At 45.3% G+C, this 16,934-nt stretch overlaps 3 protein-coding genes across 12 annotated transcripts; 2 read left to right on the top strand and 1 right to left on the bottom strand.

Annotated features, from left to right (window-relative positions):
* Nucleotides 1–86: 86 nt before the first annotated feature.
* Nucleotides 87–10,706, top strand: LOC108100334 (GATOR complex protein Iml1). 7 transcript variants are annotated; one of them, XM_017204145.1, is made up of 22 exons: nucleotides 87–239; nucleotides 295–602; nucleotides 663–1,151; nucleotides 1,215–1,819; nucleotides 1,880–2,051; nucleotides 2,119–2,542; nucleotides 2,595–2,726; nucleotides 4,915–5,040; nucleotides 6,082–6,484; nucleotides 6,542–6,716; nucleotides 6,771–6,962; nucleotides 7,382–7,456; nucleotides 7,739–7,803; nucleotides 8,720–8,827; nucleotides 8,882–9,088; nucleotides 9,146–9,243; nucleotides 9,308–9,475; nucleotides 9,534–9,694; nucleotides 9,759–9,921; nucleotides 9,986–10,098; nucleotides 10,154–10,209; nucleotides 10,263–10,706. In XM_017204145.1, exons 1-22 carry the CDS (start codon nucleotides 125–127, stop codon nucleotides 10,603–10,605), a joined length of 4,698 nt encoding a protein of 1,565 aa, XP_017059634.1. In that variant the 5' UTR covers nucleotides 87–124; the 3' UTR covers nucleotides 10,606–10,706. The 7 variants fall into 7 exon arrangements, with proteins under 7 accessions (XP_017059634.1, XP_017059633.1, XP_017059637.1 ...); XM_017204144.1 differs by having other exon boundaries at nucleotides 2,116–2,542; XM_017204148.1 differs by lacking the exon at nucleotides 4,915–5,040 and having other exon boundaries at nucleotides 2,116–2,542.
* Nucleotides 2,741–4,906, top strand: LOC108100338. Its single transcript, XM_017204156.1, has one exon. It carries the CDS (start codon nucleotides 2,857–2,859, stop codon nucleotides 4,696–4,698), a length of 1,842 nt encoding a protein of 613 aa, XP_017059645.1. The 5' UTR covers nucleotides 2,741–2,856; the 3' UTR covers nucleotides 4,699–4,906.
* Nucleotides 10,707–10,740: 34 nt separating the features above from the next.
* LOC108100336 (puromycin-sensitive aminopeptidase) lies at nucleotides 10,741–16,836 on the bottom strand. Of its 4 annotated transcripts, XM_017204154.2 has the most exons (7): nucleotides 16,563–16,699; nucleotides 16,286–16,351; nucleotides 15,530–16,155; nucleotides 13,373–14,189; nucleotides 11,629–12,953; nucleotides 11,448–11,570; nucleotides 10,741–11,386 (listed from the first exon to the last, which is right to left on the bottom strand). In XM_017204154.2, the coding sequence occupies exons 1-7, from the start codon at nucleotides 16,624–16,626 to the stop codon at nucleotides 11,174–11,176; spliced, it is 3,234 nt and encodes a 1,077-aa protein (XP_017059643.1). In that variant the 5' UTR covers nucleotides 16,627–16,699; the 3' UTR covers nucleotides 10,741–11,173. The 4 variants fall into 4 exon arrangements, with proteins under 4 accessions (XP_017059643.1, XP_017059640.1, XP_017059639.1 ...); XM_017204151.2 differs by lacking the exons at nucleotides 16,286–16,351; nucleotides 16,563–16,699 and adding an exon at nucleotides 16,719–16,836; XM_017204150.2 differs by lacking the exon at nucleotides 16,286–16,351 and having other exon boundaries at nucleotides 16,563–16,698.
* Nucleotides 16,837–16,934: the final 98 nt, after the last annotated feature.

Below are 16,934 nucleotides of genomic sequence, written 5' to 3'. Positions count from 1 at the left end.
ATAACAATTAAATTACAATTTGTTTTGGTATATTTTTTGAAATGCATTCAATAAATATACTAAACTTTCCATCACCTGCGGTCACTCTACAGATAAGGAATCAAAACAAAAGGCAAAAAATTAAATGTCCTATGTTGATATCATGCGGAACGAGCAAATGTTTTTGGAATTAAACAACAAAGACAACATAAAGTTGTATAAATTATACACACACACACGTGGATGCAACAAATCTTACGGTAAGCACAGCTCATATTGCGCAAACATATTTCACGGTTGTTTCAAAATCTATAGATGCGGATCTGGTGATGAATCTAAAGGATCACCCAAACGCCAATGTGGGAGATGTGGTGGAGATTTATGCCCATAACGAGGAGAACGATACTCGCCTACTGCTCCAGATAACAGAGTTCAATGGAAGCTGCGGTCGAGACTTGATAAGCATTGAATCGGGCATCGCACATGCCTTTAAAATGCGTCCTTATTCCAATGTGGTTATGCGCAAAGTCAACCCGGCGGATGTGGCCCTAGATTCCATAGAAATCACCTTCAAGGACCAGTACATGGGCCGCTCTGAAATGTGGCGCCTAAAGACATATTTGGTAAGGGAAAAATAGTATTTTAGGCAGGACCCCTTCTTTAGTTTGCTCTGCCTTCCACAGACGGACACCTGCGTTTATGTGAACAAGAAGATCGACTACAACGACATGCAAATCCGGTGTCAAGTTTACGAAATGTGGTCTCAGGGAGAACGTGTGGCCAGCGGCGTTATCACGGAGGATACGAAGATCGTCTTTCGCAGCAGTACATCGATGGTCTACCTTTTTCTACAGATGTCCTCAGAGATGTGGGACTTTGACATCCACGGAGATCTGTACTTTGAGAAGGCAGTAAATGGCTTTTTGACTGAACTCTTTCAAAAGTGGAGGAAGTTGAGTTGTAATCATGAGGTTACCATCGTGCTGTTCTCCCGCACCTTCTATGCAGCGAAGAGCCTGGATGAGTTCCCCGAGCACATGCGCGACTGCCTGCAGCAGGACTACAAGGGTCGCTTCTATGAGGACTTTTACCGCGTGGCCATCCAGAATGAGCGTTGCGACGATTGGTGTACGGTCCTTGGTCAGCTGCGCAAGTTATTTACTTCCTACCAGGTGAATTATATGTGGTTAAGCCCTGCAATTACTCTATTAGGCTATCTATGTTTTCTTAAACAGGCGACTGTTCTGCGCTATCACGAAAGAGAGAACATGAAGATTCCCCCGGCCACGAATTCCTCGGCCACGCAGGGAAACTTTTTGGAAGTCCTGAATATTTCCCTCAACACATTTGAAAAACATTACCTGGACAGAACATTCGACCGCACCGGCCAGCTTTCAGTGGTCATAACCCCGGGCGTTGGTGTCTTCTCCGTGGATCGTGAGCTGACCAATATCACCAAGCAGCGCATTATTGACAACGGAGTGGGCAGTGATCTTGTGTGCGTGGGAGAGCAACCCTTGCATGCCGTGCCACTTCTTAAATTTCACAACAAGGACACCACCTTGACGTCCGCCGATGATTACTCCCTGCCCCACTGGATAAATCTAAGCTTCTACTCTACGAACAAAAAGATAGCATATTCCAGTTTTATTCCCAGAATCAAACTGCCCCTTTTTGGCTCCCAGTTGACCCTCTACGACGGCGCAGGTGAAGGAGAAGGCGAGGAGAACGAGCGTCACTTTCTTAGCTGCAATCAGTCGGAGTACAAGCACAATTCGCTTTTCGATTACGATGCGTATGACGAGCAAATCTTTCAGCCGTTGCCAGCTCAAAGCACTTGGTAGGGAGAATGCTGTATGAAACCAACTAACTCAACTTAATCATTTTTGTCTTTCCACAGCTCCTTGCAACGGGTGGTGAGGGCCAAGAAGACATCGGTGCCCAGCTTGGAGACCTATGCTTATAGGAACAACGACTGGGAGAACCTAACACCCACGCAAATCCCGGCCATGCGGCGCAAGATGTCCGATCCGGACATTCATCACGGAACTTCTGCAATGTTGGCGGCCTTGGTAAGTTACTTTGCGCCTAAACACACATTATCATACTTAGAGTACTCTTCCGATCTCATTTTAGCAGCCCGATACCACAAATCTTTCGGAGTCCCTGGCTTCAGAGAAAAACTCCCGCAGGGCCATCGTCAGCATTGCTCCCATAGTGCGACCTGGTCGTGCTTTGATCAACCCTTTTGATCCCTCGCAAGTTACCATTAAGCTGACGTCCAATCGCCGCCGCTGGACGCACATTTTTCCGAAAGGACCAACCGGAGTACTCATACAGCAGCATCACTACCAAGCAGTGCCGGCCAAAACCACACAAGCGGGTCAGCAGCGACCATTGCAACAGATTCAAAACAACAGCCAGAGCGGTAGCATAAACAACAACGACCAAGAGGACTATGGATGTGAGAGTAACGAGCAATATGACCGAGTGTCTAGTCACTCCTTGCTCAGCAAGTCAGCCTCCTCGCAAAGTTTCGTGATGGGTGATGAAAAAATTGATTGTGAGTGTGACAACAAAACTAAGTTCTTCTGGCTACAATCAATTATCCGTAGTTTTCAAGAGACGTCAGAATTCCCTGATGAACGCCCTACCTGCCAATGTTCCCAATCTAACCGCCACCCAGGCCAAATCCTATCTTTGGGGAGCCACCGGGGAGCAGGAGTGGACGCCAGCAATTACCACGGGTAAGTGTTGCTCAAACAGTTTATTCGGTTATTGTTTTTAGAGACCGTATCGCGGGGCGATTAACTCAGGGGCACCAGTTGAGATGCCCTTTAAATACTTGCTGCAGTTAAAAATCATGACCAGTTCAACATGGTTTCACCCGCGAAAATGTTGTTGCAGTACCTGATTTTTCTGTTCCTTATGGACCACCGAATCCAAGCCAAAGATAGCTTTGTGAAACCCTCAGATTTGGCTGAATTTGTGGATAGGATCGGTCGCTTTCATCGCCTTACTGCCATCACCTTGGTGAACAGCCTCGGATCGATTGATCCCAGCTATTTGGATGAACTGCATCGCCTACTGATGTGCAACAGCAGCAACCATTTCCATTTGGTGCCGCAAATGACGGCCAGCGACCAGGATTTATCGCCTCTGCTCTTCAGTGCGCTCCAAGATGAGGAAACGCTGTATTTGGTCTTTGCCAGAGATTCAAGCGACGCGGTGGTGCAGTTGCACGCAGAAAGAGCCAGGGGAAGGCGCTACTCGAAGACCATTTTCCTGCTGAGAAAAAAGGAGTCCCTTCTGGAAGTAAAGTGTTTCTTCCAGCATATCTGGAAACTACAGTTCCGCTCCGCTTTGGTTGTGGTGGCTGCCCGGAAGTTTTACCAAATGGATCCATATCCTGACATTAGAGTGATTCACATGCGACGACTATCATCTTATGATCCGCATCATCTGTTTCCGCCTCCTTCTAGAAGAAATCTTCAAGGCTATAGGTTGCGGCTTCCCGTTCAGAAGGACATACCGAATACCTTTTGGTATCACAATCGGAAAGAACATTTTTGGAAACTAGATGGCTCTGGCGGAATTATGATCTACCAGTTTACGAAACTTATGAATTTGACCATGGATTTGTATAGCTTGGAGGTAAATGGGTCCACGCTGCTAAATACGAAGGCTCTCGGGGAGCTGATTGTGCGGGGTGAAGTGGAGCTGAGTCCGCATTTGCACAACGTCCTGCAACCGAACCACCAGCTGGACTACTCCTATCCCTCGCTGATTTCATCTCGCTGCTTTATGATCCCATTGGACAATGAAATTTCAAGGAGCCTTTATGTCGTCCTGCCGTTCAGTTATCCGGTGTGGCTCTGCTTGCTGTTCACGCTGCTCGTGTTGGAGTTCGTGTTTGTGCGCCGTCTGATGCCGGATATCCAACTGTGGTGGATAGTGGGAGTGCCAGGAGCTGGTGGGGCCAGACGCGGGGACCTTAAACCTGGCAGGTGCATGATCGCCGCGCTGATTGTTTTTGGAATCTTTATGGTTGTCCAGTCGTACAGCACCAAAATCTCTTCTTTTCTGGCCGTAACTCTCACGAGCAGTCCAACCAGCAACTTGGAGGAGTTGTTCCGTCTGCCAAATCGCATTTTGGCGTTGCCCGGCGATGTGGACGCAATCGTCGGTTCCCTGGGTCATGCAGAGCAGTTTGCCGCCAAGTTCAACCTCACAGATCTCGAGACCTTTACCTCAAAGAGAATCGCCATGGATCCGGAGTACATATATCCAATCAGCCACAATCGCTGGAGGTTCTTCGACATGCAGCAGCGATTCCTTAAAAAGAAACGCTTCTTTTTCTCCAGTATCTGTCATGGCTCCTTTCCGTATCAATATCAACTAAGGGTGGACTCCCACCTCAAGGATGCCCTTCACCGCTTTCTGCTGCACACCAGCCAGGGCGGTCTGCAAAACCGTTGGCTGGAGACTTGCTTTCGAAGGGCCCATCGCATGGGCTATCTCAGGGACTTCTCCACCTTGGCGGAGATGGAGAAGAATCTGCGGGTCCGACCGCTGGCCCTGAATTTACTGGCGCCCGCCTTTAGTCTGTTTCTGTGCGGACTAGCGGGCAGTGGGATCGCGTTCCTGGTGGAAATCCGTATGAGCTTCGGGTGCAGACGAAAGCCACTAAAGTCCACTAATCGCAACCCAGGGGATTAATGCATTCGAAGTAGCTCATTCTAACCGAAAACTCTAGTCGAAATAGAACCCAATATTAAGTCTAATCTAATTTTACGTACGATTCACCTTATTCCCCACCATCCACCACCAAAATCGCCACGAATGAAACTCTATCGGATCTAACCAACGAATCGAAATTTGCAACCCATCATATATTTGCGTATCCCATCGAATCCCATCTATCGGGCGTTTTAGTCAAGCATCTGAGGCCAATCGTCGAGGGCGAGCATCATCATCAATTGGGCGGCCTGGAGGCACTAAGGGCTGTAGATCCGACCACTGGTATGGAGGCGGGCGGCGGAAGAGGAAAGATCATCATAGGTTTGGACAAAACAAAACAATTTCACCACTTTTGAACTCTGTACAAAGCATTAGCGATGCATCCGAAACACACAGCACACAAAAACACACTTGCAACCATACACAATCACGTACTTAAGATCCTCTGATCTGTAGTTCGGCTTTCTTGTAGTTGATAGTCTTAGAAGCTTATGTAGAAGCTTTTTGTTGATAACTTAATACTTTGCTTAGAAAAAATAATATAAGCTGGAAGTACATAGATATATTCAGATGTAGAGTTCGTTCAGGCAAAATTTAAAGTAATCCATATCAAATATAATCAGGGGATAGTAAAGAATAGATCTAAATATCGTAATAAAAAAGTAAAGATCCAGAGGAGCACACAGATTTTTATAACTTTTGGTCGAATGCTGAGTACGATTAGCTTAAAAACTTGTTTTTCATAACACTATATTTACATTATGAGTTTTTGATAAGGTTCTATAATCCGTAGGTATGTAAAAATTCCTTTGGCATCATATTTGCTTATCAGTGGACCTTCACCCAGTTCTGTAGATTATCTTTGCTTTGCACTCACCCGCTTAAATCCCGAAAGCCTGCACCACAACACCCTTGCATGTAGTTACTCATTTACAATAATTGTAGCCTAAACCGTAGTTGGTAGAAAGCCACCCAAAAAACCAAGAAAAACCTCGCACAAACCCATCTGGAGGTGGTTGGAACCCTCTATTTTGGTAACCCTCACGGGGCTTGGGAGCATGTTGACCAATTAGATCGCATGTTTCCGTTGTGAAGTTCCTTGTAGCGTTAGCATGCTTGCCACGCCCACCCGCCCACCTGTATTACGTACGCACACGCTCTACACACATGCTAACCCATCCGTTGGTGACAGCTCTCGTTCCCGGACTGGAGTCCTCTTCCCACTTTGGTTATGATTTCAGTAGTCCTTCTAGCTTGAGCGATTTTGATTTACACACCTGTACCGGCGTTGGCTTTCTCTCTGCTCTGATTCCCTCTAACCCACTGAGAATTATTCTAATCCTGCGCTGGATCCGTTTGCAGGTGTCGACTGGAAGTCGCTCACAATTCCCGCCTGTCTGCCCATCACCACGGACTACTTCCCGGACAAGCGTTCGCTGAACAACGATTATGTGATCTCGGATTACACTCTGCTGCCGGATGACGTGAATCATGACTACGCCCAGAGTAGAGCTGTGTACCGAAAACCTCTTTCCACGGAGGAGGTGTGCAAGGAGATCGTTTCCCAGCGGCTGGCCCAAGGCTTCCAGCTGATCGTGGTGGATGAAAAGCCACCGACGGCGGGTGGTTGCTCTTCAGCATCCGCCGTTCTGCCGGTGAAGCCTCCATGTGAAACAAACAAGGAGTACCTGCTGTCCATTGGCCGCATTTTTCACAAGATCTCGTTGACAGGATCCGTAATCACTGTTACGGGTTACAGACCCAGGTGAGTGATATGCAGTTGGGTAGGCTGAAGTATTCTAATTTCACTTTCCTCTCATAGACACCCTTATCCCCCCATAAATGTTGACTATCGCTACCGTTTCCATGCTCCTCAACACGAGACATATGAAATCTCAGGTGTGAACTTCACCACGGAAAAGCTAGAGAACTTCAACTGGAACCACATGGACCTATACATTTGTACCAGGGGAGATGTGGATTATCCATTAATGGAGGTATACTAAACAAAATAGTGGAATTTATTATTTATTTATAATATCTTATTTCAGAGCCTCAAGTACTGGCGTTATCGCATGTATCTGCTGCCCAGGGAAAATATTGTGAGCAAAATCGCCAGTTGCCAGCGTTGCGATATCTTTCCCGATGCGACTGCGGATAATACCCGGGAACAGGTGGAGGACTTTGTCCGCCTCATCGAGGCGGTCAGCAAGCTGAAGCGCCAATTTGCGCGCAAGGCGAGAGTAAGACAGAAGAGATTCCTTGACTTGGCTTTTGTGCATTCGTGATCCGTTGCGTTAATTCTGTAACTGCGTTCTGTCTCCTAATTGACTAATCGTTCTACCAGCCATGTCGACTGCGGATCAATCTAGGATTGATTGGCTACACAAGCTTTAGATAGGCTTTGCAAAAAGGCTTAAATTAGAAAGAGAGAACTTTAAAAACCATTCAAGTACACTTGTCTTTTTTATTGAACTCAATTTAGTTGTTCAAGTATACTAAACATAATTTACAATAAGATTTTTTACTTAGAAGAAGTGCAGCTTAGGGAGAACAATCCTAGAACTAGAACATTTTAATTAATTAACATTGCATCACAAAGCCCGCTTTTAGTGCCCGTTGCCTTTCCCCTGATGTATCGACTATCGCCTCACTTTTGCAGGACAGCCCCATCGCCCACAGCATAACCAAGCGACGACACAGTACCAGCATTATATCCAGGCCTCAGCCTAACCAGGTTATCTACTCAACTTATTTCAAAATTAAACGTTGAATCCATTGTAATTTCTTTTGTTCCATCTGATGCGCACTTTTGCTTTATTTGAATTCAAACTAACTTTTATTTGCGCACGTTTGAGTTGAATAGTTTCGATTATTACGATGGAATTGCGAATAGATCGGCTTATCTAATATTTTTGTATCTCTTTTAAACGTCTCTGTCTTCCCGCCACCCACTTTCGACCTGCCCCAATCCGCTCCAAATCTGAATCTGAATCCGAATCCGAATCGAACTCCTCAGGGACTTACAAACTCTCCGTTCCGAGAGCGAGTCGGCAGTAATCGACTGCCGGAAAAGCGACCAAGGTTTTTATATCTAATCCAACAAAAAATAAAAATAGATCTAAGGTCCCATGTCTCTCTTGTACACAAACATACACCCACACAAAACCCACATATATAGTAAACACTGTACTTGCATTTGCTAAAACCAGGAACCGTAATTGCTACTTGGTTTTTGTTATTACTTGTGTAACTAAAATTTGAAATATCTAGTGAACCTTTATGATTGGTTCTTTCAACTTAAATTACCTTAAAAAAGTTCCGCGAATTTTAAAAAATTACTTTACAGTAGTTATAAGAATTTTAATAATTGAAAACTCTAGATATTAATTTCAACATAGATTTTTTCTTAGTTACTTTGCGGTTTCTGGTACAAACTGCACGATTCGCTGGGTATTTGGTTGGCTGCTGATCCTAGCTGGTTTGCTCTCAGGACATCTAGGATCCTGGGTCTAGGCTAATTGTATATATTGTTGCTGGCTTGTTGTTTGGTTATCCCTTTTTTGTATTGTACTCGTAGTCCTGTTGTTTTGTGCATCAAGTTTGTGCAGATTTTGTTGGTTTGTTGTTTCATTTCCTTGGTTTTGTTACCTCTTTTTTTTATATAATTTATTTGGTATTTGGCTTTCAGCAGCATGACACACCTAGAATCACTGAAAAGCATCATAACCAATTAAACTCACCGCAGCAAAGGTTTGTGCCACCCAGAGGGCCAGAATGACATTCCATCCTGGTTCCGTTTATTTATCACGATTCGTCTAATCCCCTTACACTCATAATCGAAATCCCTAACCGACATACACACAATTGGCCTGCTGAACCCTGTATCCCCAACCCAGATACACACACGCACCAGACCCAACATGGAAGAGAAACCTGACTGAAAAAGTTATCTTTTACAATCAACTAATCCTTTTATTTGTACTACTCCACATGGCAGCATTAATGTGCGTCCCAAGTTGGAAAGTGGACGGATACCGCGTATATTTCCCGCCACCGATGCAGCAGCTGCTGCAGGAACTGCAGCCAGAGATGACCAGGATGATGGGTGGGTTCTCCATTTAAGAATTCTAGATCAAGTTACTCATTGTTTTCTTTCCAGTTTCCCCGTTGACATCAAGTTTAGCCCGAATGCCACGCTTGTCGAGATTTTTGAGGCCATGAAGCATCCTGTAACAGGAGTCGGTTACTTCTCACAAACCCAATCGCTGCCCTCCTGCACATTTGTGTCCTACGATGCTTTGATGTGGTTGAAAACCCGCCTACACCATGGAAGACATCCCTTAGAGTTGCTGGAGGCAATGCGCAAGTGAGTTTTATTTTAATTTTAAAGTAACGATTCACTTTTAATACTTATTTTTTGAAGGGAGCGTATGATTTGCCATGCTTCGGGAGATTGGAAGAAGCCTGTGGTGCCTGGTTTTGTGTTCTACTATGTGGTGCAGCAGGACAAGAATGCCAAAGGTAATTTGGCTTACCAAATGTTATATTTGAATGTGATATTTATATAATTTTTCTAATATTTCAGATTACGCCCCGCCACTAAATGATTACAGTGCCTTTGTTAACGAATGGCTGGAGATTGAGTTTCAGGGTTGCAATTTCCTCTGGCATGATGAGCCAGTGACCACGTCAGTGCCCAATTTCCTGAGAGATTCACCCGCTCCGCAATCCTGGACAGAAACCTGCAGTAACAGTTCGTATTGACAATTTATTAACCATCATTTTGCTTGCCTAACCAGACATGTTTCTAGAACGCGTTTACCGCCAGTCGCATTTGGAGATCGACGTGAATCAGAAAAGCGATCGCATGGAATGGGGTCATGTCAAACACCACACAGTTCTGCAGCCGGGTTTCGCCTTCGAGATTGTGGTCGAGTGGGTCACCTCGTCGGGTCCCATAGTAGCGGATTTGGTGGGAGAAACTCCTTAAAACATATAACTATTAGTTCTTATTGTGATTTTTTTGATAACATTAGATTGGTGGCTGGATGCGCAAGGCGAATCAGTTTAACTTCCTGGTCTCAGTTCCAGCAGATCCCATGGCAGAGCCTTTTACCAAGAAATCTGATCCTCTGAGGGGACCTATTTTTATTCCTCTGTGTACTACATTCCTGCCCAATGCAGCTGGACTTTTCGATGGTATTTTCAGATATTTTTTGTTAAATAGTCGCCTGGTTTATTTAACTTTGTTTCGTTTCTGCAGAGTTTCCCGAGGAAAGCCGATCGGATCGCATGTTGTTCCTGCAGGAAGCTATTTTGGGCAAGTTCGGATTTTTGCCCTGCGTCTTGGAAAAGAAGTACAGCATTGGCAAGGATGTAAGTTAATATATACCATTTATGGCACTCTTATTTCAAGAAACTATTTATTTAGCTGCCTAAGGAGTACCAGTACGTGCACCGCACTGGCAACATGTTTGCTTTAATACGGTAAGATCCTAAAGTCACTACACCATAACTCTATAATAATTCCTAACTTTCAGATGCGCTTCCAACAACTACCAGGTTGAGTCTCCCATCCTGCAGGAGGCGAACGTCACACGCTGCGTCTATGGGCACACGAACAACACGAATGTGCCCAAGAAAGTGGGTTTTCTGTGGGCCTGGAATCACATGATTCCCAACAAGAAATGGAAGGCACAGACCATTAGCAACTCCGCCGACGGGGAACTTTTTCAGCTTAAGTTGTTAAAGGATTTCCGAGAGTTTTGTTCGAACAGCGATCTACGTCTCTCTACTTTCTGGTCACAGTCGCAGGAACTGAAGTGCAAGGCCCAAAAGTTCGAGTTCAACAACAATAACACCGATGAGGTAAAGGTTACATAAAGTTGCTTCGCATTTTGAGTTGTAAATACAAAAAATATAGGATCATACATCGTATCGAATAAAAACTTGACTTGTTTTTAAAGCTTGAAAAAGTTCACATGTTTAAAACCAGTTGGTTTAATTTCAAAGTTCAAATGACTCTTAAAGAAATTGCATTTATTTATCTTAATAAACTCAACACGTTTATAATTTCAAGGGGATAGAAAAGAATAATGGAAATACACATTCGGTAAGCTTAGGGGTCTTAAATGCTGCTAGGGGTCTGTGTCCGAATCCGTCCCTACGAAAGGGCGAATAGTCAATCTTTATATATAGTATACTCCCATTTGGGGGAGTGGCTATAGGTGGATGTTTGACTAAAGCTAACCTTTTTGGCTCTCATCTTCTGGGTGTTCGCTTGGGTTTACTTCATTTGTGACGGCTTTGGTCGTGTGGTGTTATCGAGTTATATTAGATTACGATGACCTGGTTACGTGTTACTGGTGCTGTTGATGGTGCGGCGTTGCTGTGGTTACACTGCTGGTGATTGTTGTTAAATGCTTTGGTATGCTGACAAGCGCAAGTGTGTCTATTGCTCATCCTTCAAGAACAGGGCCAGTTCCTCGCGGTCCCGCTGCAACCACGCGGCATTAAGACGGATCGTCTCCACCGCCTGCGATACAGTGCGTTCGCATCCGGGTATCTGGTTGACCTGGAAGAATTCCTCCACCTCCTTGGCTCGCTCCTCGGAGGCGAAGTTCTCAATCAGATACTTGATCAGTCGTGAGAGAAGGAAGCCGCCCTGGAAGTAGTACGTTTTAGATTTATTTTGTCATTGCCATTTGGTTAAAAATTCCACTCACCTGGTAGCGTTCAAGCAGCTGCTTGTTGTTCTCCTTAAAGAATTCCCAGGCCATGTCACGTCCTTTAGGATTAATGGCCACGGCGACAATTACAAAGACAGAGTCCTGAGCCCTCACTTCACCCTGGAAGAAATAACTACTTTAGTTAAAAACCCCAAACCTTAATGAAGGGAGTACCTACCGACATGGCAAAGTCAATGACGCGGCGCAACAGCTTAACGTCTCCGCAGCAGCCGAGAGCTCTTGAGATGCGATCCTGCTCCTCATGCAGATCCGTGGCCCTGTACAGATCCAGCATCTCCTCGAAAATCTTCTCGTCGCCGTCCTGCAGGACAGCCTTGTAGCAAGTGGTGCGTAGATCTGCCGGCAGCGGATTCGTGCCGTTCACGTGACCCTGGAAACGGTTTTTCGCAATGTCAATGGTATCTTCGCTGCGAAAGGAGACGAGGCGAGTGAGCACCAGACTCCTGAGCAAAGTGTCCAGGTGATTCTCTCCGTCGCGCGGTTCCCAGCCCAGGCGATAGGCAACCGGCTCGTACAGATTCCGACCGAAGCGGTGGAAGTCCTCCATAAGATCAGTGTGCGAGATGAGGATGTGCAGGTTGGTTAGCGAGTTAGTGATCGCAGTCCACACCGTGTAGTTGGTCTCGTTCCTGTACGAATCGACGAGAGCCAGGACCTCGGCAGTGCTCGCATGCCCCGCCTGCACCATGGCAAACATATCGTCGATCAAGCCGAGGCGATCCAGAGGCGGCAGCTCCATCATCTCCACGGCTGGCATCAGTTTTTCTAGCATCTCTTTCGAGTAGCGAGTGCGGTAATAGCCCACCGTTCCTGGATTTATCTTGATCCAATCACCCTCATCGACGTTATCGAGTGTCACCTCCATTGAGGTCTTGTCCAGCAGGAAAGTCTTTGTAATTCCTGAGGGATTCTTCGAAGTTGACACCGAGATGGGCACCACCCAAAGGCAGTTCTCATCCGCCTGCGAGCCATCAGCCGTAAACTTGCACTGCTTCAAACGCAGCAAACGCTGGTTTTTACCAGTCTGCTCCGACTCCACGCTGATCACCGGGAAGCCCTTGTGCTGTGTCCACGAGGTCATCACGTCGCCGACGTTCTTTGAGCTGGCCTCCTGCAGAGCAGCCCACAAGTCCTCAGTGCAGGTGTTTCCATACTGATGACGGGTGAGATAGAGGTTCATTCCCTTCCTGAAGTCATCCTCGCCAATATAGTCGTGCAGCATGCGAATTACGGAGGCACCTTTGTTGTAGCTAATCTCGTCGAATATCTCGTCGATCTCGGATGGGTGACCCACTGGCACCTCGATGGGATGCGAATTTTTCAGGGAGTCCAGCTCCAGGGCTCGCGTATACATGTCCGTTACAAACTGCGTCCAAATGTCGTACTCTGGGAACAGGTGATGCACGCACAAAAACTCCACGAAAGAGGCGTATCCTTCGTTTAGCCATAGGTGGGTCCACCACTCCATGGTCACAAGGTTTCCTGCATGACAATGTTTCGATAAAACAATTTAATTTAACTTGCAAGCATTTTACATATGTTACATTCTTCTGATATTGCTGGTGAGTTAGTAAAACAGAAATATACTTTCGTTTCTGGGAATACCCTTAAAGAATTGAATTCAACAAACATTAAATTCAAGACATTGACACTAAAACCCAAAAGAAAAATCAACTCCCAAGCAATCTGCATACCAAATTAAGCTTCAGGTGCTTCTGCGTCAGACAACCTGAATTGAATGCATGAGTGAATCAGAAATTCTAGTAAATCCTCTTTCTAAAGATCAAAGTCAGCGGTAAAATCTAAAGCAACTACGGTTTGCCTTTTGCATAAATGTATATTGATGGAGGGCGAAATTTAAATTTCCTTGTTACCGGATATAGAAAGACTTAAATACTCACCGAACCACTGATGGGCAATCTCGTGACCCACTGTCAGGGCAATCGACTGCTTTCGCATCAGCGAGGTGTTCTTGGGGTCCACCAGAACGAAGGTCTCGCGATAGGTGACCAGGCCCCAGTTCTCCATGGCGCCTGCAGAGAAGTCTGAGATGGCGATAAGGTCCATCTTGGGCAGCGGATAGGCGATGTTGAAGTAGTCCTTGTAATAGGGCAGCACCTTGGTGGCCACCTCCAAGGCGAAGGTGCCCTGCTCGCGTTTGCCAACGGGAGTGAAAACCCTGACAAGGACGCCATCATCGGACTTTCCCTCCACATAGTCGTATTCGCCCACGACGACGGCCACCAGATAGGTGGACATGATAGGAGTGCGGTCGAATTTCACTCTCCGCAGACCGTCCGGCAGGGAGTCCTCCTTGATGACCGGCATATTGGAAAGTGCCACGCGATCCTTGGGCACCACCAGTGTAATGTCAAAGGTGGCCTTGATGGCCGGCTCGTCCCAGCAGGGGAAACAGCGACGGGCATCGGTGGCCTCGAACTGGGTGACTCCCGCATAGCGCTCATCGCCGTTCGGTCCGAAGTACTTGCTCCTATAGAAGCCCTTCATCTTGTCGTTTAGCTCCCCGGTGAAGGACATGTGCAGCACACCCTGCGTCTCCGCTGGGATCTCCTGAACGAATTCCAACGTGGCCGTCTCATTCTCCGCCGAGTACACGATCTTCTCCGGCTTCAGCTTGCTGCACTCAAAGTGCAACTCCACGGAGTCAATAACAATGTCCAGGGCATTCAGGGTTATCTGGGTAGTGGGCTCCTTGACCTGCAAGGCAATCAGTCAATGTCAGTAACCGTTAGGTGAGGAACCCGAGCCCCAAAAACCAAAAAACCAGTAAGCAGAAACAGTTAACCATAAACGAGAAGAATGGGCAGAATCCACAAACAGTTACTTCAAGGTCGTAGAAATGCGGCTTTCTTGGCTTTGTTGTGGGTTTCCGGCTTAAGCCAGACAACTAAAGCGGTCGAAAACGAGTTTTTGGCGAAATTTATACACTGTTCAAGAAAGGATCCAACCAATTGAAAGTCTAACTTATAAACAAATGGTAATATTATTCGTCAGCCGTCTTATCAGATTAATCAAGTTTCTGTTAAACGCCAGCATTTGAGATTTACATAAACCTGCAGTTTTAACCACTTTTTTGTTGTTGGTAAATATGAATTATCAAGCTATAACAGAAAATATTTTCTGTTAATGGGAAACTTATCGTAAAATAAAAAATGATGATGCTATTTTGTTGGAAAGATGGATATGGCTTATTAAATAATAACCAGTTTTAACCACTTTATTTTGTTGGTAAATAGGAATTATCAAGCTATAACACAAATTATTTTCTGTTAATGGGAAACTTATCGTGTAATAAAAAATGATGATGCTATTTTGTTGGAAAGATTAAAAATAGATTATTAAATAATAAAATAGCTTCTATAGCTCAGATTAAAATACCAACATATCTACTACTTAAAGCGGTGAGGTAAGCTAATAGTATTAGGGGACAGTCAGCTTTAAAGGGTAAGTAATTTTTTTTACCGATATCTTTCCCTAGGGTATCCAAATAGCGACCTAGTCAAACTTATCATTTCCGCCGTTGACGCAAACGAAACGTAAACAATATCCACCGTTATGAGCTGCGTTTGCAAAAAGAGATTGTCTCGAATAAATTTTGCGCGGTACCCTCGAGTGCCAAAGCCAAACCGCCAGTCATTCCTTCTGCCGACAAAGAAATCGCAAATCGCATTTCCTAGTGGGAGTACTTATATCTATATGTGTTCATCAGTTCGAGTGTTTGCTTGCATGCAAATTGCAGCATAAAGAGAAATGTTTACAAGGAGAATGTCCAATCTTAAATATTTTTGAACACGTCAGAGGAAAAAGTTCACACAATAAGGCGCAGAAAATAACAACAATGCGGGGAAAGTGAAAGTGGCTGGAGAAGTGAGAAATGGAAAGAGACAGACGAAAACAGTCCCAACTCCCTAACTCAAACCATTGAATACTTGTTGAACACTTTTTGACAATGTTTTAAAATGGTAAATTAACAAGTTTATAAGGTTTACCTGAGTTTTATGTATGTAGTATGTTTAAAGAACCCTTTTTATACTCACATTGACTTGCACTATGGTCTTGCCCTTAAAGGTAAACTGCTCGAGATTGGGCTGCAGCAGGAGTTCGTAGTGACGCGGAACCACATTGGTGGGCAATCGCTCAAACTTTGGCTTCTGGGCCATTTTTTGCTCCTGCTCCAGTTGCTCCTCCTTGCCAAGTAACTGCGATTGCTGGTGTGCTCGCCGAATTTGCTGGTGATTGCACCCTGGATGATGGCGATCCTGACCGGGAACCACGTCAGCCGATGTGTGAGCTAAGATGGCACGATACTGGCTACACAGATCCCCCAATAGAGGGGCGTCACTACTTTTCAGAGGAGCTCCAAGCGAAACAGAAGAGTAATCCCTGTAGAACTGCTTCTGCACCTTGACAAATTGCTTCGATGAGATAAGCGCGTTGAGGTGGCCGCTTTCTGCTCGGAAAAGTGGGTTTAGTTGGGTCTTATCTGCTGCACTTCTTGTGAGCAAGTTAACCAGGGGGTTATTTTGACTCCGATAATGGTTAGCAACAATATTGCAGTTGTCGTGGAAGGAGCTGTTGGTGTTGTTGTTATCGCCAGGCGTTTTTAGTAGCAATAAAGGGTTGTGGGTGGCAGGGAAATAGCAACACTGGATATATCTGGCAGCTGGAAGAGGGAATAATCTGGTTAGCACTGGGATAGCACACAAAAAATTTAAGCGTGAATTGCACTGATAAGCGTTGTTATTTGATTAGCTATCGTTTTCTTTTTTGGGAGGGGCGGGGGCAACTCAAACCTTCGCACAAATGTTGCTCGAAATCGGAGTTTGCCTTGGCCAAATCCAAGTTGAGTTTGCCCAGTTCTGCAAGCACAATTTTACTATCTATTAGTTACCGAAAACCCGAAATTTGGCGGAGGAAACAATATGCGGCGGCGAACAACACGCTTCGAGTGGCCCACTTGGAAGCTGGAACGACTGGAAGCGGGCCGCTCGACCGCAGATCAGCTGTTTTTATGTCGCCCACGCAACGCGCTAAATGCCAAGACCTAACTAAAAACCGTTGTATAACTACCGTTTTTTAGCTTCCAAGCCTGTTTGGCCGTCCGAATGCCACCTTTCAGTGCATTTTTGTACATGACTTACGCCAACAAAAAACCAAAATAAATATAAAAAACACAAGCAGTGCAACTCTACAGCAGATTTTGTGTGTTAAAAGTGGGGCGCTTACCAACACGGTCGCTGCAGTTCCAGCCGTTATTTTTGGTTTGAAAATGTGATTTTTGCATATATATATAGTACCAGAATTAAAATTTTTTTGGTACAAACAGAAGTAATTTTGGCTTGTGATTGTTAGAGCAGAAGCAAGGTGATAAAGAAAATAGGTTGTATTGTTTTGTTTGTATTCACATAGAAAAACGTAACAGCTGCACATAAACTAAGGCCA

Source organism: Drosophila ficusphila, unplaced genomic scaffold (assembly GCF_018152265.1).
Source record: "Drosophila ficusphila isolate 14025-0441.05 unplaced genomic scaffold, ASM1815226v1 contig_286, whole genome shotgun sequence".
Classification (NCBI taxonomy): domain Eukaryota; kingdom Metazoa; phylum Arthropoda; class Insecta; order Diptera; family Drosophilidae; genus Drosophila; species Drosophila ficusphila.
The sequence above is the reverse complement of the archived record's forward strand: the minus strand, read 5'-3'. Positions and strand labels throughout refer to the sequence as shown.

Coding starts and splice junctions, on each gene's coding strand:
- LOC108100334 (XM_017204144.1), top strand. CDS start 125: ATGTCCTATGTTGATATCATGCGGAACGAGCAAATGTTTTTGGAATTA. Junction 240..294: donor TGGATGCAACAAATCTTACG/GTAAGCACAGCT, acceptor CAAAATCTATAG/ATGCGGATCTGGTGATGAAT. Junction 2,543..2,594: donor GGGTGATGAAAAAATTGATT/GTGAGTGTGACA, acceptor AATTATCCGTAG/TTTTCAAGAGACGTCAGAAT.
- LOC108100338 (XM_017204156.1), top strand. CDS start 2,857: ATGGTTTCACCCGCGAAAATGTTGTTGCAGTACCTGATTTTTCTGTTC.
- LOC108100336 (XM_017204154.2), bottom strand. CDS start 16,626: ATGTACAAAAATGCACTGAAAGGTGGCATTCGGACGGCCAAACAGGCT. Junction 12,954..13,372: donor GATTGCCCATCAGTGGTTCG/GTGAGTATTTAA, acceptor ATTGTCATGCAG/GAAACCTTGTGACCATGGAG. Junction 11,571..11,628: donor TCATTGACTTTGCCATGTCG/GTAGGTACTCCC, acceptor TATTTCTTCCAG/GGTGAAGTGAGGGCTCAGGA.